The 24,979-nt window shown below is 34.9% G+C and overlaps 1 protein-coding gene and 2 long non-coding RNA genes across 7 annotated transcripts; 1 reads left to right on the top strand and 2 right to left on the bottom strand.

Annotated features, from left to right (window-relative positions):
* Positions 1–1,763: 1,763 nt before the first annotated feature.
* Positions 1,764–10,964, top strand: LOC145164174 (disease resistance protein RUN1-like). Of its 3 annotated transcripts, none has more exons than XM_079082903.1 (8): positions 1,764–1,910; positions 2,422–3,063; positions 3,872–4,961; positions 5,055–5,378; positions 5,455–6,297; positions 6,427–7,021; positions 7,158–7,223; positions 10,681–10,964. In XM_079082903.1, the coding sequence occupies exons 2-7, from the start codon at positions 2,531–2,533 to the stop codon at positions 7,220–7,222; spliced, it is 3,450 nt and encodes a 1,149-aa protein (XP_078939029.1). In that variant the 5' UTR covers positions 1,764–1,910; positions 2,422–2,530; the 3' UTR covers position 7,223; positions 10,681–10,964. The 3 variants fall into 3 exon arrangements, with proteins under 3 accessions (XP_078939029.1, XP_078939039.1, XP_078939034.1); XM_079082913.1 differs by having other exon boundaries at positions 10,666–10,964; XM_079082908.1 differs by lacking the exon at positions 1,764–1,910 and adding an exon at positions 2,240–2,330.
* LOC145164209 (uncharacterized) lies at positions 8,178–8,856 on the bottom strand. The gene is made up of 3 exons (XR_013739796.1): positions 8,835–8,856; positions 8,661–8,733; positions 8,178–8,537 (listed from the first exon to the last, which is right to left on the bottom strand). It is a non-coding gene; the product is annotated as an uncharacterized LOC145164209 (long non-coding RNA).
* LOC145164197 (uncharacterized) lies at positions 8,868–12,337 on the bottom strand. 3 transcript variants are annotated; one of them, XR_013739793.1, is made up of 10 exons: positions 12,044–12,337; positions 11,824–11,914; positions 11,100–11,219; positions 10,808–10,888; positions 10,297–10,367; positions 9,724–9,857; positions 9,507–9,644; positions 9,152–9,210; positions 8,995–9,041; positions 8,868–8,913 (listed from the first exon to the last, which is right to left on the bottom strand). It is a non-coding gene; the product is annotated as an uncharacterized LOC145164197 (long non-coding RNA). The 3 variants fall into 3 exon arrangements; XR_013739794.1 differs by having other exon boundaries at positions 10,331–10,367; XR_013739795.1 differs by lacking the exon at positions 10,808–10,888.
* Between the last annotated feature and the right edge of the window lie 12,642 nt (positions 12,338–24,979).

Genomic DNA, 24,979 nt, shown 5'->3' with positions numbered 1-24,979 from the left:
TGAAGGAGTCTTGGTCTAATAAGGGTTTTGGGCCGAGAATTCTTGGGCTAAGGCCCAATATTGATGGGTTTTGGCTAATTGGATCGAGTTTTGGACTTGCATGAGGTTGTTTCGGCTTGAATCACAACGTATGAATGTAGGAACTTAATAGCATCGAAATTTGAATTTCACTAAATGTAATGTTGCGTAGGTTACATAGAGAAAGTTTTGTACATGCATCCCTAAATTCACTAGTTGTGACAAAATTGTTTTGACAAACATCGAAAATATAGGGGCCCAAAATATAATATGAAAATTTTTCATTAACATTAAAACCACTTTTGGGTAAACTAACTGATTCGTGAACGATAATCAGGGTAATCGGCTAATCGATACCCCCAAAACACCATTACATGACTGTAATCATACGAAATGAACAAAAACCCCAAAATAAGTCATCATAAACACATAAGTTAACCAACGTTACATATACTAAATCCACTAACACCATTACCACCGATATCAAGACAAACCCAACTAATGTTAATAAGACATCCACAAAATGATAACCCACACTACTTCGAGGATCGATAAACCCAACTCAAAGCAGCACCCACTCCAAGAATCAAAATCCACATACTGAAATTGAACCTCTTCTGCATCACTGAAATCTGCTCCCTAATTTCGATGAGCTCCACGGTGAAGTTGTTTCTCAGGTTTTCCATTTCGACCTGCATCTCCATAGCTAACAGCTCGTTATTAGTGGGTATGTCTAAGTCCGACGCGTGGAATCCTCTGTACGAAAAGCTACCTGCTGAAGCCATGATCGTTGGTAGGGATGGAATTTATAAAGAGGGAAGGAAGACAAAGGGTATAGAACTGATGCTCTGTAAGGGTAACAAACTAAGGATGTTTAACCTAAAAGGGAATACGAGTTTATATAAGGGGACCACCGACCAGGTAAGAACCCTTACTCCCCAAGGGTTATACTGTTCATGACACGTAATACTCCAATTGGACTGTGGTATCCTACATGTAAGTCCACATCACCACTAACCTAATGTAAAGGGTTAAAGGATATTTTAAAACAGTCATACGTGATTTATTACCATTTTGTAACAAAAAAACAATTGAATGACCTTTTAAATCAAAAATGACAAGTTTAATGGGCTAATATGTCATTTTCCCCATAATATGCTGAACCACAATGTAAACACCTCTTTTTTCATAACGCAATACAAAAACTTTAGTCTTTCTATTTAAGCATACTCCTATCCAACAATTCCTAGCATACACTTCAGCTTAAATACAAGCATTCAAGTACATCAACTTCCATGAACCATTCCATGACATCTTCCCATTCCCAAGTATATAAAATCCACAAGGAAATAGCATTTTCATCAATAATACATTGTATGTCCCACATACCTATTAGGGTAATGTAATTATGTCAAGGTACCATACCTTTTTTACCATATAACTTCATTAATATTCCCCATAGATCGATCCGATGCCATTACCTGTAATTCCATTTATTGGGTTTATAAAACATTGGTGTTGTATAAAAAACAAAATGTATTTTAGACATTTCACATTCACATTGGCAAGTGACCACCGACCAAAACCGCAACAATGCCTATTATGGCTAACATTTGACAAAAATTATTTTTGACTAAAAACGTAATATTTTGACAATAAGAAGGACCATCATGTAATTTACTCTAGAAAAAGGAAATATCGTGAAAAAAACCCAAAATCCTGCTCTCACCTCGCTGTCTCCCTTCCTTCCTCGTTGACTCGCTGTATACCAGCCAACTTAGCGCTGTTCGCTCTGGATTTTCACTCAAAGTCCTTCTCGATGGCGTGGCTGTTGGATCGTCTGCTATTGTCGCTGCTTCAGGTGTCGCTGTAGCTCTGTAGGCTGTAGGCAGGTAACTGTTAATGAACATTCTTTCAAGTTAGTTTCACATGTTGTTAGACACTTATGTCTTATTAATCAAAAATCACATCATAATCATTTGTTTTTACAGTAATTAGGGATTGAAATTTCGAATATTTCAGTTGGGATAGTACAGAGTTCAACATTGACTTCTTAATTCCTCTCTCTATATATTCCAACTCACAACACAATGATTGTAATATTGCTAAATTCTCTGGTGATGCTCTTTTCGATGTTATATCCTATGATCATAATTAGGATTGTGCTAGGACAGATGCTAGATCCGAAATCATAAAGTAATGCTTCCTTTATTAGCTATAAAATTGGTAAGGGATTTCTTTGTAAATTTAACATCTACATCATTGCTCATAGCTGCAAACCTGAAAGAAAAACTCAGTCTTGATGAACAGGGGTATTTTCAACTTTCAGATGCTTTTACTTTTGGCCATTTTCAGATGTTGTAATTACAAGTAGGGTTTGGTTGACTTAAATTGTTGTTCCAGGGCAGTATGTATGGGATCCTAAGATTGAGGCGGAAGTGAGGAAAGTGTCAGTAAAAAAAGCTTCAGATCTTAATGGGAAGGGAGAATGGTCCTCAACCCATAACTCATAATGGTTGTTCTCCATGAAATTTTTGAAGGAGCTTCATCTTCTACATCAACTCATGGTCATAGATATGATGTATTTTTAAGTTTTAGAGGTCTTGATACTCGTAATAGTTTCACTAATCACCTTTATAATGCCCTCATGCATGCCAATATTACTACCTTTCTGGATGATGAAGAGATTGAAACAGGGGAGGATCTGAAACCCGAATTGGGGAGTGCAATTAAATCATCTAGGGCTTCTGTTATAGTGTTGTCCAGGAACTATGCTGCTTCCACATGGTGTCTTGATGAACTGGTGTTGATCCTTGAGCAACGTAGGACATCCAAACATATTGTAATTCCCATCTTTTATCATGTGGAGCCCACCCATGTCAGGAAACAACAAAGTAGCTTTGGAGATGCAATGGATAAGCATAGACAAAAGATAGAGGCAGAGACAGATGAAAATAAAAAATGTCAATGTGCTCAAAACATGGATGGATGGAATAAGGCACTTACAGAAGTTGCTGATTTAAAAGGGAAGGATGCAAATGGCAGGTAACCATGTTCTAACCCATATTTCCTTACTCCTTTTATATTGATAAATTAGCACATGAAGTTCAATAGCATCTTTTCCTTATGCATTTCAATACGTTTCTTCATGATCATCAAGTAGTTTTATTTTTTGATGTATTTAAATTTGGATATATCTTAAAGAAATGCTTGAAATTGATTCTAATCTTTGCAATTATGTAATTACATAAGTTAATTCATATAGGCAGGTAAGGTTAACCATTTTGCTAATTTTAACACATTTCTTATGCATTTATTATTTATCAGAAATAAATTCATTTCGATAATCCATATCAATGATTTTTATATGCTTTTCATTAATAAACCAAATTTTGAATGCTTGTATTTTTCATTTACCATTTTTTATATCATTCCATCTTCAAATCATATCATCTGTTATTATGATAAATAAATGTTCTTGTAAGTATTAAAGGCTAAGTTATAACTATTGACTAACGTTTTGTTATGATTCATGCAATACTACACGATATTTAAGTTTGGTGGTTTTGTAGAAACACTGAAACTTTGGTGGGCACTGGCCCGTTAATGAAATCTTCTATTACAATTGTGGCTCTTGTCTTATTATAGATAATAATTATGACCTTGCACATTATGGGCTTATATAGTTAAAAGTGCAAATACGATAATCTTTATGATGTTAAAAACTTAATCAAAGAATAGCTTAATATGCTATGATTTTGATTTGGATATTTAAAAATATTAAATATCCAATATGGCATTATGTTAGTTTTTTGGATTGTCTCTTTTAGTTCTTACTAAAATCAAATTACAGGCTAGAGGTGGAGCTTATTGATGAAATTGTAAACGGCATCTTCCGTAAATTACAAATACCCTCAAGGTTTCCACTGCCACAACTTATTGGGATGGATCATTCCATTAAATTTGTCACTTCATGGTTGAAAGATGCATCTTCACATACGACAGATGTACTCGCTATATTGGGTCTGGGTGGGATGGGGAAGACGTCTTTAGCCAAATATATCTATGCATTACATTTTCATGAATTTGACACAAGCAGTTACATTGAAAATATCACTGGGAGATGTGATGAAAAATCTAATGGGATACTTGATGTACAAAAGCAACTGTATGATGACATTTTAAAACGAAGTTCAGTTCAAGTTCATGATGTTTCTACATACACCTCAATGATACGAAAAGCAGTAGCCCATAAAAAAGTGTTTCTAGTTCTAGATGATATTGGTAGTCTTGACCAATTAGATGCATTACTTGGAAGCAAAGGTTTTCATCCGGGAACCAAAATTATAATAACAACAAAAAATGCATGCTTGACAAAGAGTTGTGCACTTTTCAAAAGGAACATTAAACCAAAGTATGTGGAGCACAAGCTTGACGGCTTATCTACGATTGAATCACAAAAACTGTTGTGTTATCATGCATTTATGTGCAATGATCCCAAGGTAGGTTACGAAGAGGTGTCAGAAAAGATAGTAAAATATTGTGAAGGACATCCGATGGCTCTTAAAGTTTTGGGTAGGTCTCTACACAATCGTGATGTAACTTACTGGGAGGGGTACATAGATGAGCTGAAGAATGAAAATAGTCAACCTGTAACTAAAGCATTGAGAATGAGCTTTGACTCTTTGCCATTAAAAAATGATAAGGAGTTGTTTAAGCATATTGCTTGTTTCTTTGTTGGAATGGATAGAGATGTTACGAAAACAATATTAAAGGCCTGTGATAGATGGAATGATGAATTTAAAATTATCGAATTGATGATGCATCAGTTGGTTCAAGGGATGGGAAAATTCCTAATACATGAAGAATCACCTGACAAGCCTGGGGAACGAAGTAGATTATGCTGTCATGAGGAGTCATTCAAAGTTTTGAAACAAAAAAAGGTTGAGGTCATGTATACTTGTTCCAGTCGTTTTGTATTTTTGTATATATGGCTATAACATTCTAAAATATTTTTGCATACCCTTTCTTTTTAGGGTATAGAAAATGTTCTAGGCCTCACCCTTGACATGAGAATGCTTGAAAAAGAGAAGTTACATGGATCTCTTGAGTTGAAAGCAGATGCATTGAGTAAGATGGATAGGATAATGCTTCTTCAGCTCAATTATGTGCAAATAACCGGCTCTTACAAGAATTTTCCAGAAGAATTAAGATGGTTGTTTATGCATGGGTTCCCTTTGAAGTTTATACCTTCAGAGTTACCGCTGGAGAATTTTGTTGTTCTTGACATGTCATATAGCAATATTGAATCATTTGGGATATTTTATAGCTATCCACAACGATTTCATAAGAGGCTAAAGGTAACTTATCTCTATGTATTACTCTTCTATGTCGAGTTGATAAAATTCACTATTATTGTAACTTATCTTTTTTCAGCAATTGATTGGATCCAGCTCAAAAGAGAAAAGTTTGCTTGGATCATTGAAGATTCTGAATTTAAGTTTCTGTGAACAACTTCATAGTCTTGGTGGCTTTGACCACCTCCCTGTACTTAAGAAGTTAATACTTAGAGGTTGCATTGGTTTGCTTGATGTTTGTGAATCAATTGAGCAATGTCTTGAACTTGTTTTCGTTGATCTGAGCTACTGTAGTAAACTTCAAAAAATTCCAAGAATCATAGGCATGTTAAAGAAGGTTCAAACACTATTGCTGGAGGGTTGTAATCTCGAATCTGCTGTTCCATCTACCGTTCTGGAGGCTATACCAAGTTATTCAAAGTTCTTTACAATCTATTTACCGACATCTTTAGTAAACTTGTCACTTCAAAATAACAATTTGTCCACCGAGTCCTTTCCCATTGACTTTAGTTGCCTATCCATGTTAGAGGAATTATATTTGGATGAAAATCCTTTAGTTTCCATGCCTAATTGTGTGAGAAACCTTCCTAGGCTTGAGGTACTTAGCGTGACAAATTGTAATATGATGACGTCAGTCGAGCATCCTCCACATACACTAAGAATTTTAAGCCTCTATTCTAGTCAGCCTACGCTGCGAAAAGTTGTATTTGATCCTGAAATGTCCCCACTTCAGCTCCTATTGCTCTGGGTTATGCTAACACCTTCATCGTTTGAGATTGAAGGCATGGTGAAAATCCAACCAATGGCAGGTGTGGAGGAAAAGGTATTACGTAGTTTGGGCTGGACTAGGCCAGACTTCATTAACGAAAGGCGTGTGGGAACTTTGACAGTCTTGGAAGAAAAGGAAGAATCTGAAATCCAGGTTTGGTTTAGATAATTATTTGTCATTGTGTGAATATATATATATATATATATATATATATATATATATATATATATATATATATATATTATTAATGTAGCAATTAGTGAATGTGGTTGTATGTGGCAGATGTATTATGAATTTGGAATATTCAGCACAATTTATGAAGGCGAAGATATGCCAAATTGGATTACGGACAGAAGCATGGGGCCATCAATATCATTTACCATTTCATCATCTGCTAACAACTTCACAGGATTGAATTTCTGCTATGTGCTGACATCTCCATCTCCGGATGTAGAGGATGAGTTGGTCTTTTTGCCAAAGATCATAATTAGTAATATAACAAAGAACCGCACCTGGATATACCACCACTACCGTGAATCGCTATTTTTCCGTAGAAATTGTTTGATGTTTTTAAGCCATTGGATATTTGGGATGAATGAGATGGAATGTGGTGACCATGTTACTATTATGCTGAAGGAGAGTCAATATGTTAACGGTGATGTGGTTACAAAGGAGTGTGGGGTGAGTTTTGTGTATGATGATGGAGAAGAAGGAGAAGATGTATTGGGTTATTACAAGTCATGGAATCACATTATTGGTGGAGATCTCACTGCATTTCAATTAACAACAGGAGAATACATCCTAAGCAAATATCAAATTCTGATGCCTTCCTTTATTAAATATGATTATTTGTATCGAGAAGGCGTCCACTTTAAAGGTAATTTGTCATTCTTACGTATTGTTTTTTACTTAAAGCTGATAATAAGCAAATGGTAGTGTTTTTAGTGATACATATTTCAAGTTTTGATTTTATGCAATCATTTGGAAATCTTTTATCTATTTCTTTTCGGTAGACGAGCCAATGCACTTCAGAGCTATCTCTCAAAGGAAGTCTGGCAATCTGGAGGATGGCCCCTAAGGTACTTTTTTATCCTGAAACTAACTGTCACAAGCTCATTTCTAATATGTATTATGTTAGGTATGTTTCTATAGTTTTTTAATGACAATGGAGATACTTTTTGTTTTATTGGTTTGTTCTCCTAAAGAGTTGGATCTTCAAATGTTCATGCTCAAATTTATCCAATATTGGGTTAATAAACACATATTTATATTTTTGTTTATAGATATTTCACTACAAGAAAATTTCGATTCAACTACGGAAAAATTCCGTAGCAAAATGATGTAATTCCGTAGCTAAACCTAAATAACTACGGAAGTTGCTACGGAATTTGCCAATGAGATTCCATAGTAAGATCTCTTGTAGCAAAATGTTTAACTACAAAATTATAGTTCCGTAGCAATTTTGCTATGGCCGTTGCTACGACGTCTATCCGTAGCATTTCAACTACAACACACTTCCATCACAATTCCGTAACAATGAGTTCTGTAGCAAATTCCGTATCTATTTTGTTCCGTAGCAAATTCCGTAGCCATTTGGTTCGTAGCAAATTCCGTAGCCATTTGGTCCGTAGCAAATTCCGTAGCCATTTGGTCTGTAGCAAATTACGTAGCCATTTGGTCCGTAGCAAATTCCGTAGCCATTTGGTCCGTAGCAAATTCCGTAGCCATTTGGTCCGTAGCTAATTGTTCCGTAGAAAATTCTGTAGCCATTTGGTCCATAACAAATTCCGTAACTAATTGTTTCGTAGCAAATTTTGTAGTCATTCGTTCCGTAACAAATTCCGTAGTCATTCATTCCGTAGCAAATTCTGTAACAACTTTTTTGTAATCAACTCCATAACAATCGTTCAATACCATTTTTTCTATAAAATTCGGTTATTTAATTTGACTTATTATATCAATTTACAAAAATACAATTAATATTAAACCAAAAATAACAAAGTATTTCTATAGAAACTAAAAGAAATATCCAATACATCAAAAGATACATATTTCAAAATTGAAAGTCGCTACAAATTTAAGGTAAAACATTATTCGATACATAATATTCTATCATTGTTTAATAAAAGTTTTGACTTGTTCACTCAATGTGTTAATGACATTCATTGCTTGTGCAAGTTGTTCAAACTTTGCTTGAACATCCACATTTTTCTACTGAAACTCCACATTCTTTTTCTGAGCATCCTCATATTTTTGCTGAACATCCTCACATTTTTGTTGAATATCCTCATATTGTTCGCGTTGTGTCTCAACTAACTTCTTCAAATTCTCAATCTCGACTTTTGTCTCGGCATTATTATCCTCGTATTGTTCGCGATGCATTTCAGAAGATCCTTTACTAAAAATATCAATCAAATGAATATCTAAAAATTTTAAAGCACACAACAAAGAAAATGAATATTATTTTTTAACTTTTAATGCTTTTCTTATTCGATCAATCTTGTAAATTTGCATACCTTTGCAAGATTCCCTAAAGATGCTAGTGGGAGGAAATATGCACGATAGAGAGGTGTAGTGAGATCAAAGATGCTGCATATCACATTAAAACACAGGGGAAAAAAATTAATTTAAAATTTTTTTTTAAGAAAAACTTGGTATTAAGTGGATAACAGAAAAAATCCATTAGTCACCTTCCAGCACTTCCAATGAAGTCTGCATACATGCGCCATTGTTTTGGATCATCATCAAAAAGATTTCCAAATCTTCCACCTGTGAAAGGCAAATCCATCATGGTTAATGCACAAATTTGGTGTTTTTGTATCCATTTATGAGATTTTGAAGAAAACCTACCAATGAAAAAACGTCCAATGGCACCAATTCCATCTTTTGACACCCATCTACATGTTTTTAGTAAATATGTTAAAGTTATATAATCATATCTTTAACCCTAAAAAGAAATTCTTGCAATTATACTATTATAGTAGTATCAAGTTATATAGAAAATCACCTGATGGCAGCAGCAGAAGCTGCAGCTGTGGTTCCAGAAGAATAGTCTAAACCAACTGCCTGTATTATATAAATTCACAGAATTTTATAAAAAAAACGATAATCAAAGAACATTATAATCTATAATTCTATATTCTATCCTTTACAAAATCTATGATTCAGCCTTAAGTACTAGACAATGACATAGAACAAAAAGATCATGATAATTACAAAAGAATAAAAAGAGATGACTGAAATGAAAAACAAAGGGAATAAGAAGTAGAGGAAATTAGATTAGGGAATCAAAATGTTTGTTTGCTAATAAAAAGAAAGAAAGAAAGAAGAATTAGAAAAAAGGTAGCAAGTTAGATTGATACCCAATCAGAAGTACTGGCTTGAGTTAGATTGACATGCCTTTAGAAGACTTGAAGTGACCAATGTGTGACAAATCCATCCAGTGACATTGGTTGGAAACTATAACAACATGTATTCCAAGTAATCATCTGAAACAGATCCTGATTTTGAAAAAAAAAACAATTAGAGAAGAAAAATATTAGAGATACCATATGAGGTGAAAATGAAAAAGGAACAAACCAGGGAAGCCAGCAGGAAGAACAAAATCTTTAACTATATCAGGAAGCCATGGCAATTCTTTTGAAGAATATCCATTAGATTTGGTGTCATCTTCAAGAAATGTTGTTAGGTGAAACTTGTTATCCAGTATATACCTGACAAAAGGAATTTGAACAGCATATTAGGTTGGAATCTACAATGTAGAGTGATTGTTTTACCCTTTTTAAAAATTTAAGTATACTACTTTTTAAAAAAATTCAAATTTAAAAAAAAAAATATTGCATACATAAAGACTAATTGATTATGATAAATGACCGTTTTACCCTTCACCAACTTAGCACATTATAACATAGTTCAAAGGAATGTTAGGAAGGGAAAAAGGGGTGTCTAGATAGTATACACAAAATGAGGCCATTACTCAAATCTTTTTAAACAAGAGTGTTAATACACAAAAAAGATATAGGACCAAAAATTCAAAATTATCTATAAAATATTTTGAATTTTATCTAAAATAAAGTTAGAAAAACAATAAAAATTGGAACCCTAATGGAATGATTTCTATGGTTACACAAAAACTGCAATTAAAATTACTACCAATCAATAGGTTTGTTTGTTGGTAAAGAAAGACCTTTCCTGTAGTACTCCCAATCAATGGGTTCTGGCTCCTGCATTATCCAACAAGAAAAATCATTAATTGATATATTTAATAAAAGGGTAAATGCTGATTATAAAGATATTTCATATAATTGAGATGCCAACAGTAGAATTTTATCTGTTGTCATCACTTTGTTTATTTTTGCAATGTTGTTCATTACTAAGTAGCCACCATGTTTAGTTTGTTCATACTTCATTCATACAATACTTCCTTCATGCATACATCATTCTTCCATAGAAGGAAACAAAAGGCTTTAAATTTATCTATCAAGCAATGTGATTAATATACCATAATAACACCATTCTTAGTGATTTATCTTTCAGATGGGCGAATCATTTTAAGAAGATGAGAAACACATGCAACAACATGAAGCCGGCTGTTGGGCACACCCGTTTTGGCAAGAGCTCTGCCATGTTTATCCAACAATACAAAACAGGGAACAAATATTACCTGGTCAGGTCCTGAAACGAGTGTTGCAAGATGTTCTTTCCCACATCTCGGAAACAATTGTTAACTTTTTAGTTGGTGAATCTGTGAAAAGGTTCAGTTTGAATGTTGTGATGGGGATTGATCTAGATATAAAATTGTTGGAATCATTTGCTGAAAACCAAGCTTCTCTTGTATCTGAAGAAGAAGCTATATATATATATATATATATATATATATATATATATATATATATATATATATATATATATGTGTGTGTGTGTGTGTGTTTAAATCGAACAAAAAGGAATCAAACCTGCTAGAGCAATGTTTGCAGCACGCTCAGCGTTCTTTCATTGTCACAACTACTGAACTACAAATCAGTGATTTCAGAAGAAATCTAGCTTGCTTGGTAGGAAGAAACCGAATCTTTGGCCTACATTTAACAGAATATAGAACAAAACTTCATAAGGTCGTAGGTGAAAGAATTATAGGTGACAACAATTAGATAAGTGAAGATAGCTGTTGCTTTCTTGAGTAGAGTATGAAGGTACTTGGCCTATAAGAGATTGATGCGACCATACTTGATACAATGCATTAGACAAATAACTTTGCATGATCAAGAACTCCCTAAATCAGTATTTTAACGATGAGAAACTTGGAAGATTTAGAAACTCATTAGCAATATGACACACCAGTGAGAATGCTTCCTTTCAAAAATTAATGATGGTATACCAAGTTAACTCAAAAAGACAAAAAGGGATGCTCTTCTGGTAAGGGTAACCATCAGACTACTTTTTGTTATGTCATCGAATCCAATTATGTATATTAACTAATCAATCACGATCAAGAGCAAGAACAGAGTGAGAATCCGATCACTTCTCACTATCTCATTGATAAGTACGAAAGTATGGTTCAGATCCTTACAGAACCAAAAAAGACTCGATTCTTAGCATCCGGGAATCACATCCACTATAAATCAAGTATGACAAATAAAACCTAATCACTGACTTATAATACGAAACTGAACAGAAACTAACCGCAAAAAGATGGAAAACAAAAAATCAATCTGCCGTAAATAGATTGATGGAGAGACGGCTAGATCCAAAACGATTTGTTCATGTCTCGTACCTTACAAATAAAGAACGACTCAAAAATGTCAGCAATTCACGTAATTATGAAAATCTAGGGCATAAGAACAGCGGATCGTAACTCGCTATTTCATATCAGAATTGTATAAACGAAAGAACAGTTCATCACCTTCAGGGGAAAAGGAATCGAGAATCGACTATCGCCGGCTGTGGTGGTTCCAAAGCAGTTCCTTTTCTTCGGCTCGTCTCCGGTTGTACTTCGATCGATGGGTATACACAGCAGAGGAGAGCGTGTATGCTTCAGATGTCGACGCTTTATAATTACAGTAATCGAATTCTCGGTTAACTTTCATTAATTGCGAGTTGGTGTCATTCCATGAGCGGCAGCAGGTTGAGAGAGAGGAAGAGATGAGATCTGTGTCCGGCGATGGATTTGAACTCAGCAAAAATACCTCTAATTTGGGAGGAAGTAAATTGGGGTTACTGGATTTACTAATTTGCCCCTAATGAAACGTTATTGAAACAAGCTGAAACATTATTGAAACAAATTTTATGCGGCAATTCCTTTGATAATTCTTTTTTAACTAAAAAATCAAAATAAAACATTTTAATTCTTTTTTTTATAATGTAGAAATTATGTTATAACTAAATTTTCAAAACAATTAAAAATAATATTTTATTTTTGTTGTTGAGTTTTCAAAGATAATTGTGTATTTTTAATATATATTTTTAAATAATCTTCTATATTTTGCTACGGAAACATATTTCGTAACTACTTGACTACGGAATTTTCAGTAGCCAAATACCTATGGATTTTGATTTCGTAGCTCTTTTGCAAATTCATCTTTTTGTAACAAATTCCATAATAGATTAGCTACAAAATTTTATTTTGTAGCAAATTTTCCTAGCAAAATAGCTACGGATCCTAATTCCATAGCTAACTAGCTACGGATTTTTATTTTGTAGCCAATTATGTAGCCAACTAGCTACATACATGGATTTTGTAACAAGTTTCATAGAGAACTAGCTACAACCAAAAAACTTGTAGCATTATTTGTAGTAAACTAGCTACGGATTTTAATTCCGTAGCAACTATTCAAGATTTAGCTACGGAATGCAATTCCATAGCCATTTTCGTAGCAAATTAGTTACAACAAACCATTTTGTAACATATTCCGTAGTAAAATAACTATGAATTTAGATTCTGTAACAACTTTACGTAGCTATTTAAGATTTAGCTATATAATGCAATTCCGTAACCATTTATGTAGCAAAATAGCTACGACAAGTCGTTCCGTAGCATATTCCGTAGTAAAATAGCAACGGATTTTGATTGCATAGTAACTTTCCGTAGCTATTTAGGATTTTTCTTGTAGTGTTTATTTCCTCTGCCAAAAAACACAGCCTATTGCACAGCAGAGTTGATCACATGACACATGCTTTTGGGTTAATAAACACATATTTATCCTAACATATTGTCATTTTTGCAGGTTATAACAAGAATCACCTACAAAGCAAAATTCTTCAGGGGCATGGTAATGAGTGTATTCAACTTTCATTAGAGCCTCTTGAATTTATTGAAACACCGTATTCATTAAACGAATGTCTTTCTTTGCATATGCTTGCTTAGACATTCCATAATTAGTACATGCACTAATGAGAATTTTTTTTTTCAAATTTTTCAAAGTACCCTGCTCTAATAAGAAAAAGATTGAAAAAAACAATGCTGTGATAGAAATAAATGAAAGTAGAATACTATTATAATACACAAATAAATGAGAGTATGTTTCTGTTTCTTGCATTTAGGCCTTAGCTAATTGAATATGTAAACTTTTAATGGTGATTACTAACTATATGCCCTATGTGTTACTGTTAATGATTTAATAAAGAAAACTGGCGTCCTTGCTTTAGCAACTGGACAAAAGGGATTCCGTGCTTCTTTATGTAAACTTGTCACCGAGTATCTGTCCCCTGAGCTTGTCATCCTACTTGATCTTATTTATTCTCTCAACAAGGTTTGCTTTAGGGTTTAGGGTCCGAGTGTGTCTAGAGATCTTGTTTATTCTCAAAGTTATTATCTTGTTTTAGTTTCGCACTTCCATCAACTATTCACTAAAAGAATATTACAATTTAGCTTACCATAAATGTTACGGTTAGATGCAAGAAGTAGCAAGGTACTTTAATTTATTTGTGTATTTTAGCATCTTGCTCTCATTTCCTCTAATTACAACGCCATGTTTTTTATTAAGTCATTGTACTTTAAAAATATACCAATTTTGATCATTGTATTTTTATCTCTTTCTTATTACATCATACTTTGAAAGTTCTACTCTTTTATAGCACTGAGAATTGCTTTGTATTTGAAAACATTGGTATGACTTGGTTCATATTTCAAATTACCATGGTGTAATAGGAAAAATAAGAGTAGGAATGCAGGATTCTATGATAAACAAATCGTTGAAAGTATGTTTCTTTCTCTTGCATTTAAGCCGATTTTTTTCCTAGAAGTTCCAGATAAGATGGGAAAAAGGTGCATGTTTTATATAATTCTTTTGGCTTGCTACCGTATATAAAAACTTAACATCCACTTGTACTGCAAAAAATGGGAAACATAAAAAAAAATACAACGTAAGAAGAGGTTGAATTGGGGGCAATTCACTTGTTGGTATGTAAATGAATTAAGCTAACAGTAATGTTAAGGATAAATGCAAGAAATAGCAACATACTTTCATTTATTTGTGTATTATTGCATCCCATTTTCAATTTTAATCTTATAATGGCATCGTGCTTAGAAAAATCTAGCCAAGTATAGCTTGTACTTTTATTGATCTTAATTAGGTAGATTTTTCAAAGTATAACAGTGAAAATTGAAAAAAGTTGTAATAGGAAGAAATGAAAGTTGCTTTGTAATTTGGACAGCGTTGATATATGCCTATACATTGAATTCTACCAGTTATATCACTGAAAATTGCTTTGAGATTTGATGAAAATGCTATATATGGAATTTGTTTCACTGCTGTGGTTTTTCTTTCTCAATTATACATTAATTTCCATTCTTTTCTACAGGATTCAATCAATCTCCAACTGCAAATGAAGCTGCTTCAACCCCCTTTGTTCCTATGACACCTCCGATAATGAGAAACGGCTACCAATATCATCAGGCCCTCAAAATGCAGGGTTCTCAATTATATCCTGTATTCATATATATACTTTTATTTCCATTCTCTGATGTAGAATTGTTATATCTTCTCTACTATACCAAAATAATATAAGGATTCATGCACATCAATAATACTGGAATAGTTAGAAGAAGATCAGGTCAAATGCAATCCAACAGTGGTAGCGACTCAGCAACATCTCATCTGATAGTACATACAGCTAGACAGCTGATGTGTCAAATGTGCCGTCCTTATATAATTGTTTTACTTTTAGTTTATGTTGGCAGTATTACTGATGAAAGTGAACAATTGGTCTGTATGGTTTGTGAATTGTGAGGTATGGCCCTGGTTCTATCACACAAACAAATAAATATGGATATTTATGCTTATTGGGAATCACATAATATTTTTTATGAGTATTGTATTTAAATAGAAAAATGTAATTTACTTGTATATGATATCAATAAAATATTATTATTTATTTTATGTGCGGGAAAAGTGAATATATCTAATCATATACAAGCTTATATACCCAAACGATTAAACTACGTAGTTTTGGCCTAAAATTTAAAAGCGTTTATTTTTTATTTTTTTACGGAATCTAAAAATTAGAACCTTGTCTCCCTTTTTTATGCAAAGTGCATGCCTCTGAGCCCTTCTTCTTCCTCACGACTCACAATAGTGAACGAAGAACGACTCCCAGCATCGACGGAGCCTCTAAGAAAATTCGATTAAAACCCTAGCTTTCGTTTTCTTGATGTTTTATGCATTCGTTCATGGCCAACCCACAGTTATCGGAATCAATTTTAGCGGAACCGAGAATAATTTCCACTATCGATGGGATCTGTGAGAAAAACTGATGGTTTTGTACCCCTTTATTGGTTCAGTAGAGCATTATCAATGATTTCCTCAGGTAATGCTGACAACCGGTTTGTGTCTCAACCCATTTTTCATCAAAGTTCTGATTTTGTATGTTTTGAATTTCTATGATTCAATTTTGTTTTGGATCCCAAATGGATTTCCTTAAAAGTTGTTCGATTTTTTCATAATCGATGTCATCCTTGATTCTTAATAGGTTTAATTCATCTGGGTATTTGGTCTTATTGCCAAAAATTGGTAAGTACGAAGGGTCATGTAATGCCTAAGAATAAGTTTCAATCTCAGATAAGGAATTTGAAGACAAGAAAGATGCATCCATGGATATAATTTCTGTTGGAGACGAATGTTCAAGGAAAAAAGATATTGCTAAAATAACAGCTTCACATGTTTGAGAGATTGACCGGAAAGCAAGAAAGTTGTGAAAATAGTGAATATGATGATAAAAGGAAGTTGTATAGCCTCATGTCTTTCGTCAATTATTCAGGAGATATCAATCTCTCCCAAAGAAGGCTAACGATATTTACAAGCTAATGGTGAGTTTTTTTTTCAACTTAAATTCTTTTAAAGACTTCGTTCTTATGATTTATGACTTTTGGGTAGTTCTTTTATAGTATGAGAATGATCTGGATGCAAGCAGTGGAGTGATTTGCTGATTGTCCAGATCATAGGAGACCTTGAAGGCCCTCTTGCTTGGGATGGAATGATAATCATAGAAACTTAGCTCTTTCTTTGGTGTATTTATGTAGTTTTTTGGCATAGTGTTTTGTTTAATTTGCGTAGGAAAATAGAAAAAAATGTATAGGAAAAATAAGGAACCTTTGTTGAGTTGTAGAAAGTATCCCCTTTTATCATTATCAGGTAAAGATTAGATTTTTTTAACACAAAAACTCATGTACTTAATTACACATTTTTTGAGAAAAATAACAACTGATCATATTTTTTAGGGAAATTTTTAGAAAAATCACAATATTTTGGGAAAAGTTTTGTGTTACTCGTAAATTATTTTTTTTAATAAAAAAACCCATGTTCAACATCTCATCTGCACATGTGGCATGTCAAGGTGGGGATGTTGATATGGTATGAACTATGACGTAGCAGAAGATGTGACATGTCATGTTAGCCCAATTCACAACCTTCATAAAAAAACAATATTTTTCGGAGAAAAAATCAAAAACTTTAAAAATACATAAATTTGTCTTATGGTTATCTTTTCCATAATAAATTACATTTATTTTGGTTATCTTGATTATGAAATAAGGTTGTTGAAATAAGAATATAAATCATTAAATTTTCTTATTAAAAGTTGTGAAAAAAATCAAAGAAAATAAAGAGTGTTTTAATAAAAAAGCAACACACAACAATGAAAAAACATAACACACAATTCTCTATCTTCTAATTCAACAACAAAAGCAACGGGTAAAACCAGGCCTTCAACAAATTGCCGTCAATAACAAATATGGTCACATGGTGGTGTTTTTCATTGGTAATTATGCCCGCTAGAAAGGTCGATGTCATTTCACAATCCATATTGTGCAGTCCAATAGCTATGAAAACTTGTATCTAATAATTTTTAAAGTGGCATGGAAAAAGTGTCACTAAAAGTATTCTACAGCAGCACAAAAAGATATGTCAATAAATGTCATTTATGTGCAGTGATATGGCTAAAGTAGCTAAGTTCTTTTTTTTTGTTCGTGATTGATTCATTAGTTTATGATTTATATGGCATCCATGACTAAATAATTACTATTAGATACAAAATTCAGTTAGTTATAAGTGTTCATTCGAAAGTCAAAAAGTGCATTTCTATTTAGGACTAAAATTCCGTCTTTAAAAAGTTTCTCATCCAGAGGATAAATTTGTGTAGTTGTATCAATGACTGAATTTCAGTTCCTAAATTTTTTCATACATAATCAAAACTAGCACAAGTCTATCAGTGACCAAACTTAGTCCCTAATGTGTTACTCTATTCGAGAATAAAATTCAATCCTAATGTGTTTCACAGCAAGCCTAAACTAGCGTAAACAAATAAGGGACTAAATTTTACTCTCAAATAAGTTTGGTTAGTCTCTAATGTTTCACACATTCAAATCAGTCCTAGATAGTATCCGAGACTAATTCATCAGTCTCATCAGATGCATGGTATCCAAGACTGATTAATCAGTTTCTGATATGTTAGTCACAAAAGCACCTTTTTCTTGTAGTGCCTAAACACCATAATTTACGCACCGTGTAAATTTCTCAGAAACCCTAACGTAAGAACCCATAATTTAGAAATGTTTGACATTGAAAGAGATTTTGACTAAAAGGGCAATTTGGTCATTTAGAGGAATTTCATGAATTAAGTAGGTGTAACTTCATGAACCAACAACAGAAAACTATTTACTAACAATGGAAAAATCATTAAAAATGACACATGAAACAAATATGTAGAAAACAGGAAAATAATGATAAAAACGAAAATACAAAAACAATATAAGAATTTGATCTCATAAAAAAATAATTTTGTGAAAACGATTTCGTTAAAAATAAAGTTGCAAAATATAAAAGAATTTGTAAACCAAATTTTTGGAAAAAAAAAAGTTAACGAAATATATAGTAATATTCTTTCTGTCTAAATTAAAAGAAAAAAACAATACTTGGATCAAATTTGAAATAGAAACTACAAATTGGGTCATAATTGTAATTAAAAAAAATGTTGAATGACACCAAATATGAAACAAAATATAGGTATGGGATGAAATATGCAAAATTTAGAAGTTAGGTGAGGCAAAAGATGAAGCAGGTTGGATTCAAACTCGTGTTGTCACTTTTATGATAACATAGATATACCACTTGCAAAGTATTCATTTAATTTAAGGATAATGACTTAAAAGGGTAACAAACTTTCGAATTTATTCACATTTAGTCACTAAACTTCTTTTCATTCTCTATTTGTCACTAAACTATAGAAATTGTTCACATTTTACCCTTATGACCGGTAACAACCGGTCATAACGGTAAAATGTGAACAGTTTCAATAGTTCAGTGACAAATAGATAATGAAAAAAAGTTCAATGACTAAATGTGAACAAACTTCCTTTTGTATTATGTTTTATAAAATTATTTATTTTTGTTAAATTTTAACAACATTTGTTGATGAAGAAATCTATGAAATAAAAAAACAAAACCCCAAAAAATATATTTAAAAAAAATGAAAAATCGAAAGCGAAATAAAAACCCAATGGTTTGGTATATTCCAAAATAAAAATCAAAATTTCCAATCTGATTTTGGTTTAACAAAAAAATGAATCATTCTCACCCATAGCTATTAAGAAATTGTGTTTCATGGTCAGAAATTACGTTGTATTCTGAAAAAAAAAAATTAAAAACCTTGTTTTTTTAAAATAGTTATTTAAATATGAATTGTTTTTTTCTAAAACCTTTTAAAATTATGAGCGATTTTTTTGAAAGAAAAAAAATAGCGCCGTTTTAATTGTTGAACATATAGCTATTTTTTTCTAAAAAAAATATTTTTGTAAAAGTAATATGGATGGGGTGTTTTGGGCACAACACTTCGTAAAACATGTTAACGGTTTTACTTAACTCTATATGTGTAGTTAAATAATCATAAATTTCAATAATTATTCAAACTTTTTAAGAAAATACAATCTCAAATATAAATCAATTGTCCGGATAAATTAAAAATGTCTAAATTCTAAACAACTTGACTTTCATTTTCGATATCCTTTTTAATACTAATATGATGTATGTCAATACATGGAGTATAACAATATATATAATGTATCAATGTACGTATGTATTTTTTTATAAACAATGTATATGGTTTAATGTATGTCAATTTATATGTTGCATAATTTTATAACACAAAATTCATACATATAATATTAGGATAATTTTTATACATATAATACTGCATAGTTTTATAACATAAAACTTATACATATAATGTTGGTTTCGTTTTTCGTTTTTTATACCTTTTTCGGGGTTTTTTTTTCATAAATTTCTTCATCTACAAATGTTGTTAAAATTTAGCAAAAATACATAATTTGCTAAACCATAATACAAGAGAAAAGTTTGTTCACATTTAGTTATCGAACATTTTTGAGAGGGAAACGAACTTTCAACTTTGTTCACATTTAGTCACTAAACTTTTATTCATTATCTATTTGTCACTGAGCTATTGAAACTGTTCACATTTTACCCTTATATAGGGGAGAGTGTACGGCCAAGAGGGGGTGTACGGTCGTACACCCATGTGTACGGCCGTACACTCCTCCTGATGGAGTGTTTGGCCTGAAATGCAACTTTGCGACTTTACTAACTCATCCCTAAACCCAACCTTGATTGTACTTAAGCTTAGAACACTTAAACAAACCCTAAATAATGCTAAAAGATAGCAGAAAGGAGTCTGACTTTGATTGAATTAAATGGCTTATACAAAAGAGAAATTTCGGGTTGTCACATCATCCCCCCGTTAGAAGGAATTTCGTCCCGAAATTCAAACATAGAATACAAATCATGGGCTCGGGAAGAGGTGGGGATACTTCTGTTTCATTGAATCTTCGCGCCCCCAAGTGAATTTAGGTCCCCGCTTGGCATTCCAACGAACCTTCACTATCGGGATACGGCTTTGTTTCGTTCGTTTTACTTCCCGATCCATGATTTCGACAGGTTCCTCTACGAAGTGTAAGTTCTCGTCTAGTTCGATCTCATAGAGGGGAATCACAAGTGTCTCATCGGACAGAAACTTCATCAGGTTCTAGACGTGAAAGACAGGATGAATGTTACTAAGTTCTCGGGGTAGGCGGAGTTTGTATGCTACGGGACCGGTCCTAGCGAGGATCTCGAATGCTCTAAGGTTTCTTGGATTCAGCTTTCCACGCTTTCCGAAGCGTATCATGCCTTTCCAGGGTGAGACCTTGAAAAGAACACGGTCACCAACCTGTAACTCCAAGGGTTTTCGTCTCTTATCGGCGTAGCTCTTTTGTCTATCTCTTGAAGCTTTTAGTCGTTCCCGGATTTGTATGATCTTTTTAGTAGTCTCTCGGATGATTTCTGGGCCTGTGAGAGGGCTATCGGGGACTTGACCCTTTACTAGCTGCGTTTCACCCACCTCAGCCCATCACAGAGGGGATCTGCACTTACGGCCATAGAGGGCTTCGAACGGTGCAACCTTGATGCTGGTATGGTAGCTGTTGTTGTATGAAAATTCGACTAAGGGAAAATGAGTGTCCCACGACATACCAAAGTCAATGATGCAGGCTCTCAACATATCTTCCAATATTTGAATGGTCCTCTCACTCTGCCCGTCTATTTGAGGATGGTAAGCTGTGCTCATATCCAGCTTAGTCCCAAGAGCCTTCTGTAGTGATTGCCAGAATCTTGAGGTAAACCTGCTATCTCGATCGGAGATAATGGATGCAGGTACACCATGAAGGCGGACTATCTCGCGAATGTAGATTCGTGTCAGTCTCTCCATTTTGAAGTTTTCCTTGATTGGCAGGAAGTGGGCGGATTTAGTCAGCCGATCGACAATTACCCAGATGGCGTCGTGCCCACTCGAAGACTTGGGAAACTTAGTGATGAAATCCGTAGTGATCCTTTCCCACTTCCACTCAGGTATTTCCGGCTGCTGAAGTAGACCTGAGGGCTTTTGATAGTCCACCTTCACCTTGGTGCAAGTCAGGCACTTGCCCACGAAGGTAGCGATCTCTGCTTTCATGTTCGGCCACCAATAGAGTTGTTTGAGATCCAGATACATCTTATCTGAATCCGGGTGGACGGAATACCGAGTGGTGTGCGCTTCGGACATGACCAAGTCTCTGAAACCACCGTGCTTCGGTGTCCAGATCCGGTTCATGAAATATAAGGCTCCGTCACCCTTGACTTCCAAGTTTTTATCCATCCCTCTCAGAGATTCACCCGCCACATTTTCCGGTTCCAAGGCTTCCAGTTGAGCTTCTCTGATTTGTGTGGGTAATTGGGAATGGATGGTCATTGTCAGTGCCTTCACCCTACGACCTGAATACTCCTTTCGGCTGAGGGCATCCGCTACAACATTGACCTTGTCGGGATGGTAGCGTATTTCGCACTCGTAATCACTGAGTAGCTCTACCCATCGCCGCTGTCTCATGTTTAACGCTTTTTGATCAAAGATATGTTGTAGGCTCTTATGGTTAGTGAAAACAGTGCACTTTGTTCCGTAGAGATAATGTCTCCATATCTTTAACGCAAATACCACTGCTCCCAACTCTAGATCGTGAGTTGTATAATTGACTTCGTGTGTTTTAAGCTGTCTCGAGGCATAGGCTATAACCTTTCCTCACTGCATGAGCACACAACCTAGGCCCTGATTGGATGCGTCACAGTAGACGACAAAGTCATCCGTCCCTTCGGGCAGAGACATGATAGGTGTGCTGCATAGGGTTTGCTTCAATGTTTGAAACGTAGTGTCTTGCTTTTCTCCCCAACTAAATATTACACCTTTATGTGTCAGGGTGGTTAAAGGCTTAGCAATTTTGCTGAGGAACTCGGTCTTATGAATCCTTTGCTGAGCAGCTCATTGAGCTGGCTGGATAACTCTTGCATTTCTGTCGGCGCTAGACGGTATGGGGATTTAGCTACAGGAGTAGCTCCGGGAATTAAGTCGATACGAAACTCGACTTGGCGCTCGAGAGGGATTCCTGGAAGATCTTCGGGGAAGACATCAGGAAAGTTGCAGACTTCGGGGATGCTCTCGAGGTCTTTAACTTTTTGCTTTTCGTCTATAACGTGGGATAGGAATGCATGGCACTCCTTTCGTAGATACTTATGGGCTTTGATGCACGAAATGATGCGAAGGTTTGAGCTGAGTTTATTCCCGTAAACTATGAGAGTGTGGCCTGAGGGTATATTGAGACGGATAGCTTTTTCGTAACAAAGTATATCGGCACGATTGGGGCTCAACCAATCCATACCAATGATGACATAAAAGCTCTTTATGGAAACTGGCATAAGGTCGATGGGGAAGGAATGATCGTTTAGGGTAAAGGTACAGCCTATGAATACGTCGTTAGTGCTTTCTTTCTTTCCATTAGCCATCTCGATGGTAAATGTTTCGGTTAAAGGTTGAGATTTACATTTGAGTAGGTGTTTGAATGTATGACTAACAAAACTCCTCTCCGCACCAGAATCAAAAAGAATGAATGCATAAGAGTTGTCAAGGAGAAACGTACATGTGACAACGGTAGGATCATCGACTGCTTCCTCCTGGCCCATCGCCAGCACCCTCCCTGTATTACCACCTATTGTTGCCTTGGGGAAATCTCTCTTGAAGTGCCCAACCTCTACACAACGATAACAGGCTTGACCAGTGCCCGATCCAGGAGCCTGGTTGGTTGGTTGGACTGGTGCCTTGCAGAATCGAGTGGTGTGCCCCTTTTTACCACAGCTGTTGCATTTCAAATCACGGCAGGGTCTGCGGTGGTGAAAGTTGCACTTGTTGCACTTTGGAAGAGTACCATCATATCCACTGGTAGGTGCTTGGATGGTTGGAACAGCAGCATTAGTAGTAGCAGTGTGGACTTCCACCGGCAATGTCTGAACCCTTCATCTTCAGGTTCCAAAGCTCGTGCTCCAACTTCTGCATCTCGCCCCTTGGGCAGTACTCGGCAAGCATGATTTCCTTTAAGCTTTCCCAACCCATGGCATTTGCTACCGGCAGAGTTAGGGATTTGACCCCACCATTCCACCAGGTCAATGATCAGTCGGTGAAGGTGCAGGCGGCGAACTTCACCTTGTTGGCCTCAGAACAAGCGCAAAACTCGAAGATGGATTCGATCTTCTCAAACCATCGAGTTAGGGCAATAACTCCTTCATTGTCGTCGAAGGATTTGGGTTTGACATTCATGAAGTCTTTATAAGAGCACTCCTTTCGATGTCCCTAACTTCCACCATGACTTTGAGAATCGGGTCCACCTCGGAACCCACCAGAGTTGCCCTGATTTATCTGCGACATCGCAGCAGCCACAACAGTCGTAACTGCTGCCTGGAACATAGCTGGGTCGAACTGAGGAGGTGGTGGCGTTGGATCAGTTGGGGGATTGTTGTTCCTCCTACTGGGTTTCTTTTTGGGAGGCCTCTTGTTCTAAAAATAATAAAGAAGAGGAGGATGATAAGTCCTCTAGGAATTTAGAATCAAGAGATATAACACAAGAAAGTGCTCTACTAAGCGATAAACAAAGAATGGTTACTAATGCAATTAAACTATCGCTAGGGAGAAATAAGTAGCAACACTTGGAATGAACCTCTATACTGTATTCGGCTCTAGCTAAAATACTCCTATAGTATTTTAAGTCGTATGCTCTGTTCTATCGATACTTGATGTATATATACTTGGTAAGTTTTAGGCCTGCTGCAACACCACACTCACTCCCAAGCACATGTTGGTCATGTCTCGAATAAATATAGTTGATCAGGCTATATTGACCCTAGACATGATTACATAACTGCCCACGTTTAACCGCAGTGTCCAACATCCATATTCTTTTGTTTTGTTCTACTTATGTTACTATTTCTGGTACGTATGTATACTTGTATACTTCTTATAAAATACGTACATTTTTAAAAGTATACTTTTAGTTCAGAGCGCTTCGGCCCCTTAGTGTTTATAGTTGTATACCATGTAAGGTTTGATATACTTAGTTCACTACAAACAATAGCTCTGATACCAATCTGTCACACCCCCAAACCGGAACGGCGGAAACGTTCGGGGGTGGATGACGTCAAGTGTAGTATCACAACAATTATATCATAGCAATCATAGTAAACACAACCAAACATTGAATACATATATGAAAAGGTTTACATATGTTTGAAACATAGTTTGTATACATCCAAAAGTATAGTCAAAATAGAAAGACGTGACTCTATACGCTCCGTCTTCTCAAAACTCCAGGAGGTACCTGTCTATTGATTTCCTGAGAATACAAGCAGTTTTGAAAGAGTATCAGCATAAAGCCGGTGAGTTCGTGAGCTATGTTTTTGTAATGAAAACCTATTGATGACCTTGTAAAAATGTTCGCATGTTT

The sequence above is a fragment of the Lactuca virosa genome, chromosome 1 (genome assembly GCF_052849685.1).
Source record: "Lactuca virosa cultivar CGN04683 chromosome 1, Lactuca_virosa_CGN04683_v6, whole genome shotgun sequence".
Taxonomy (NCBI): domain Eukaryota; kingdom Viridiplantae; phylum Streptophyta; class Magnoliopsida; order Asterales; family Asteraceae; genus Lactuca; species Lactuca virosa.
The sequence above is the reverse complement of the archived record's forward strand: the minus strand, read 5'-3'. Positions and strand labels throughout refer to the sequence as shown.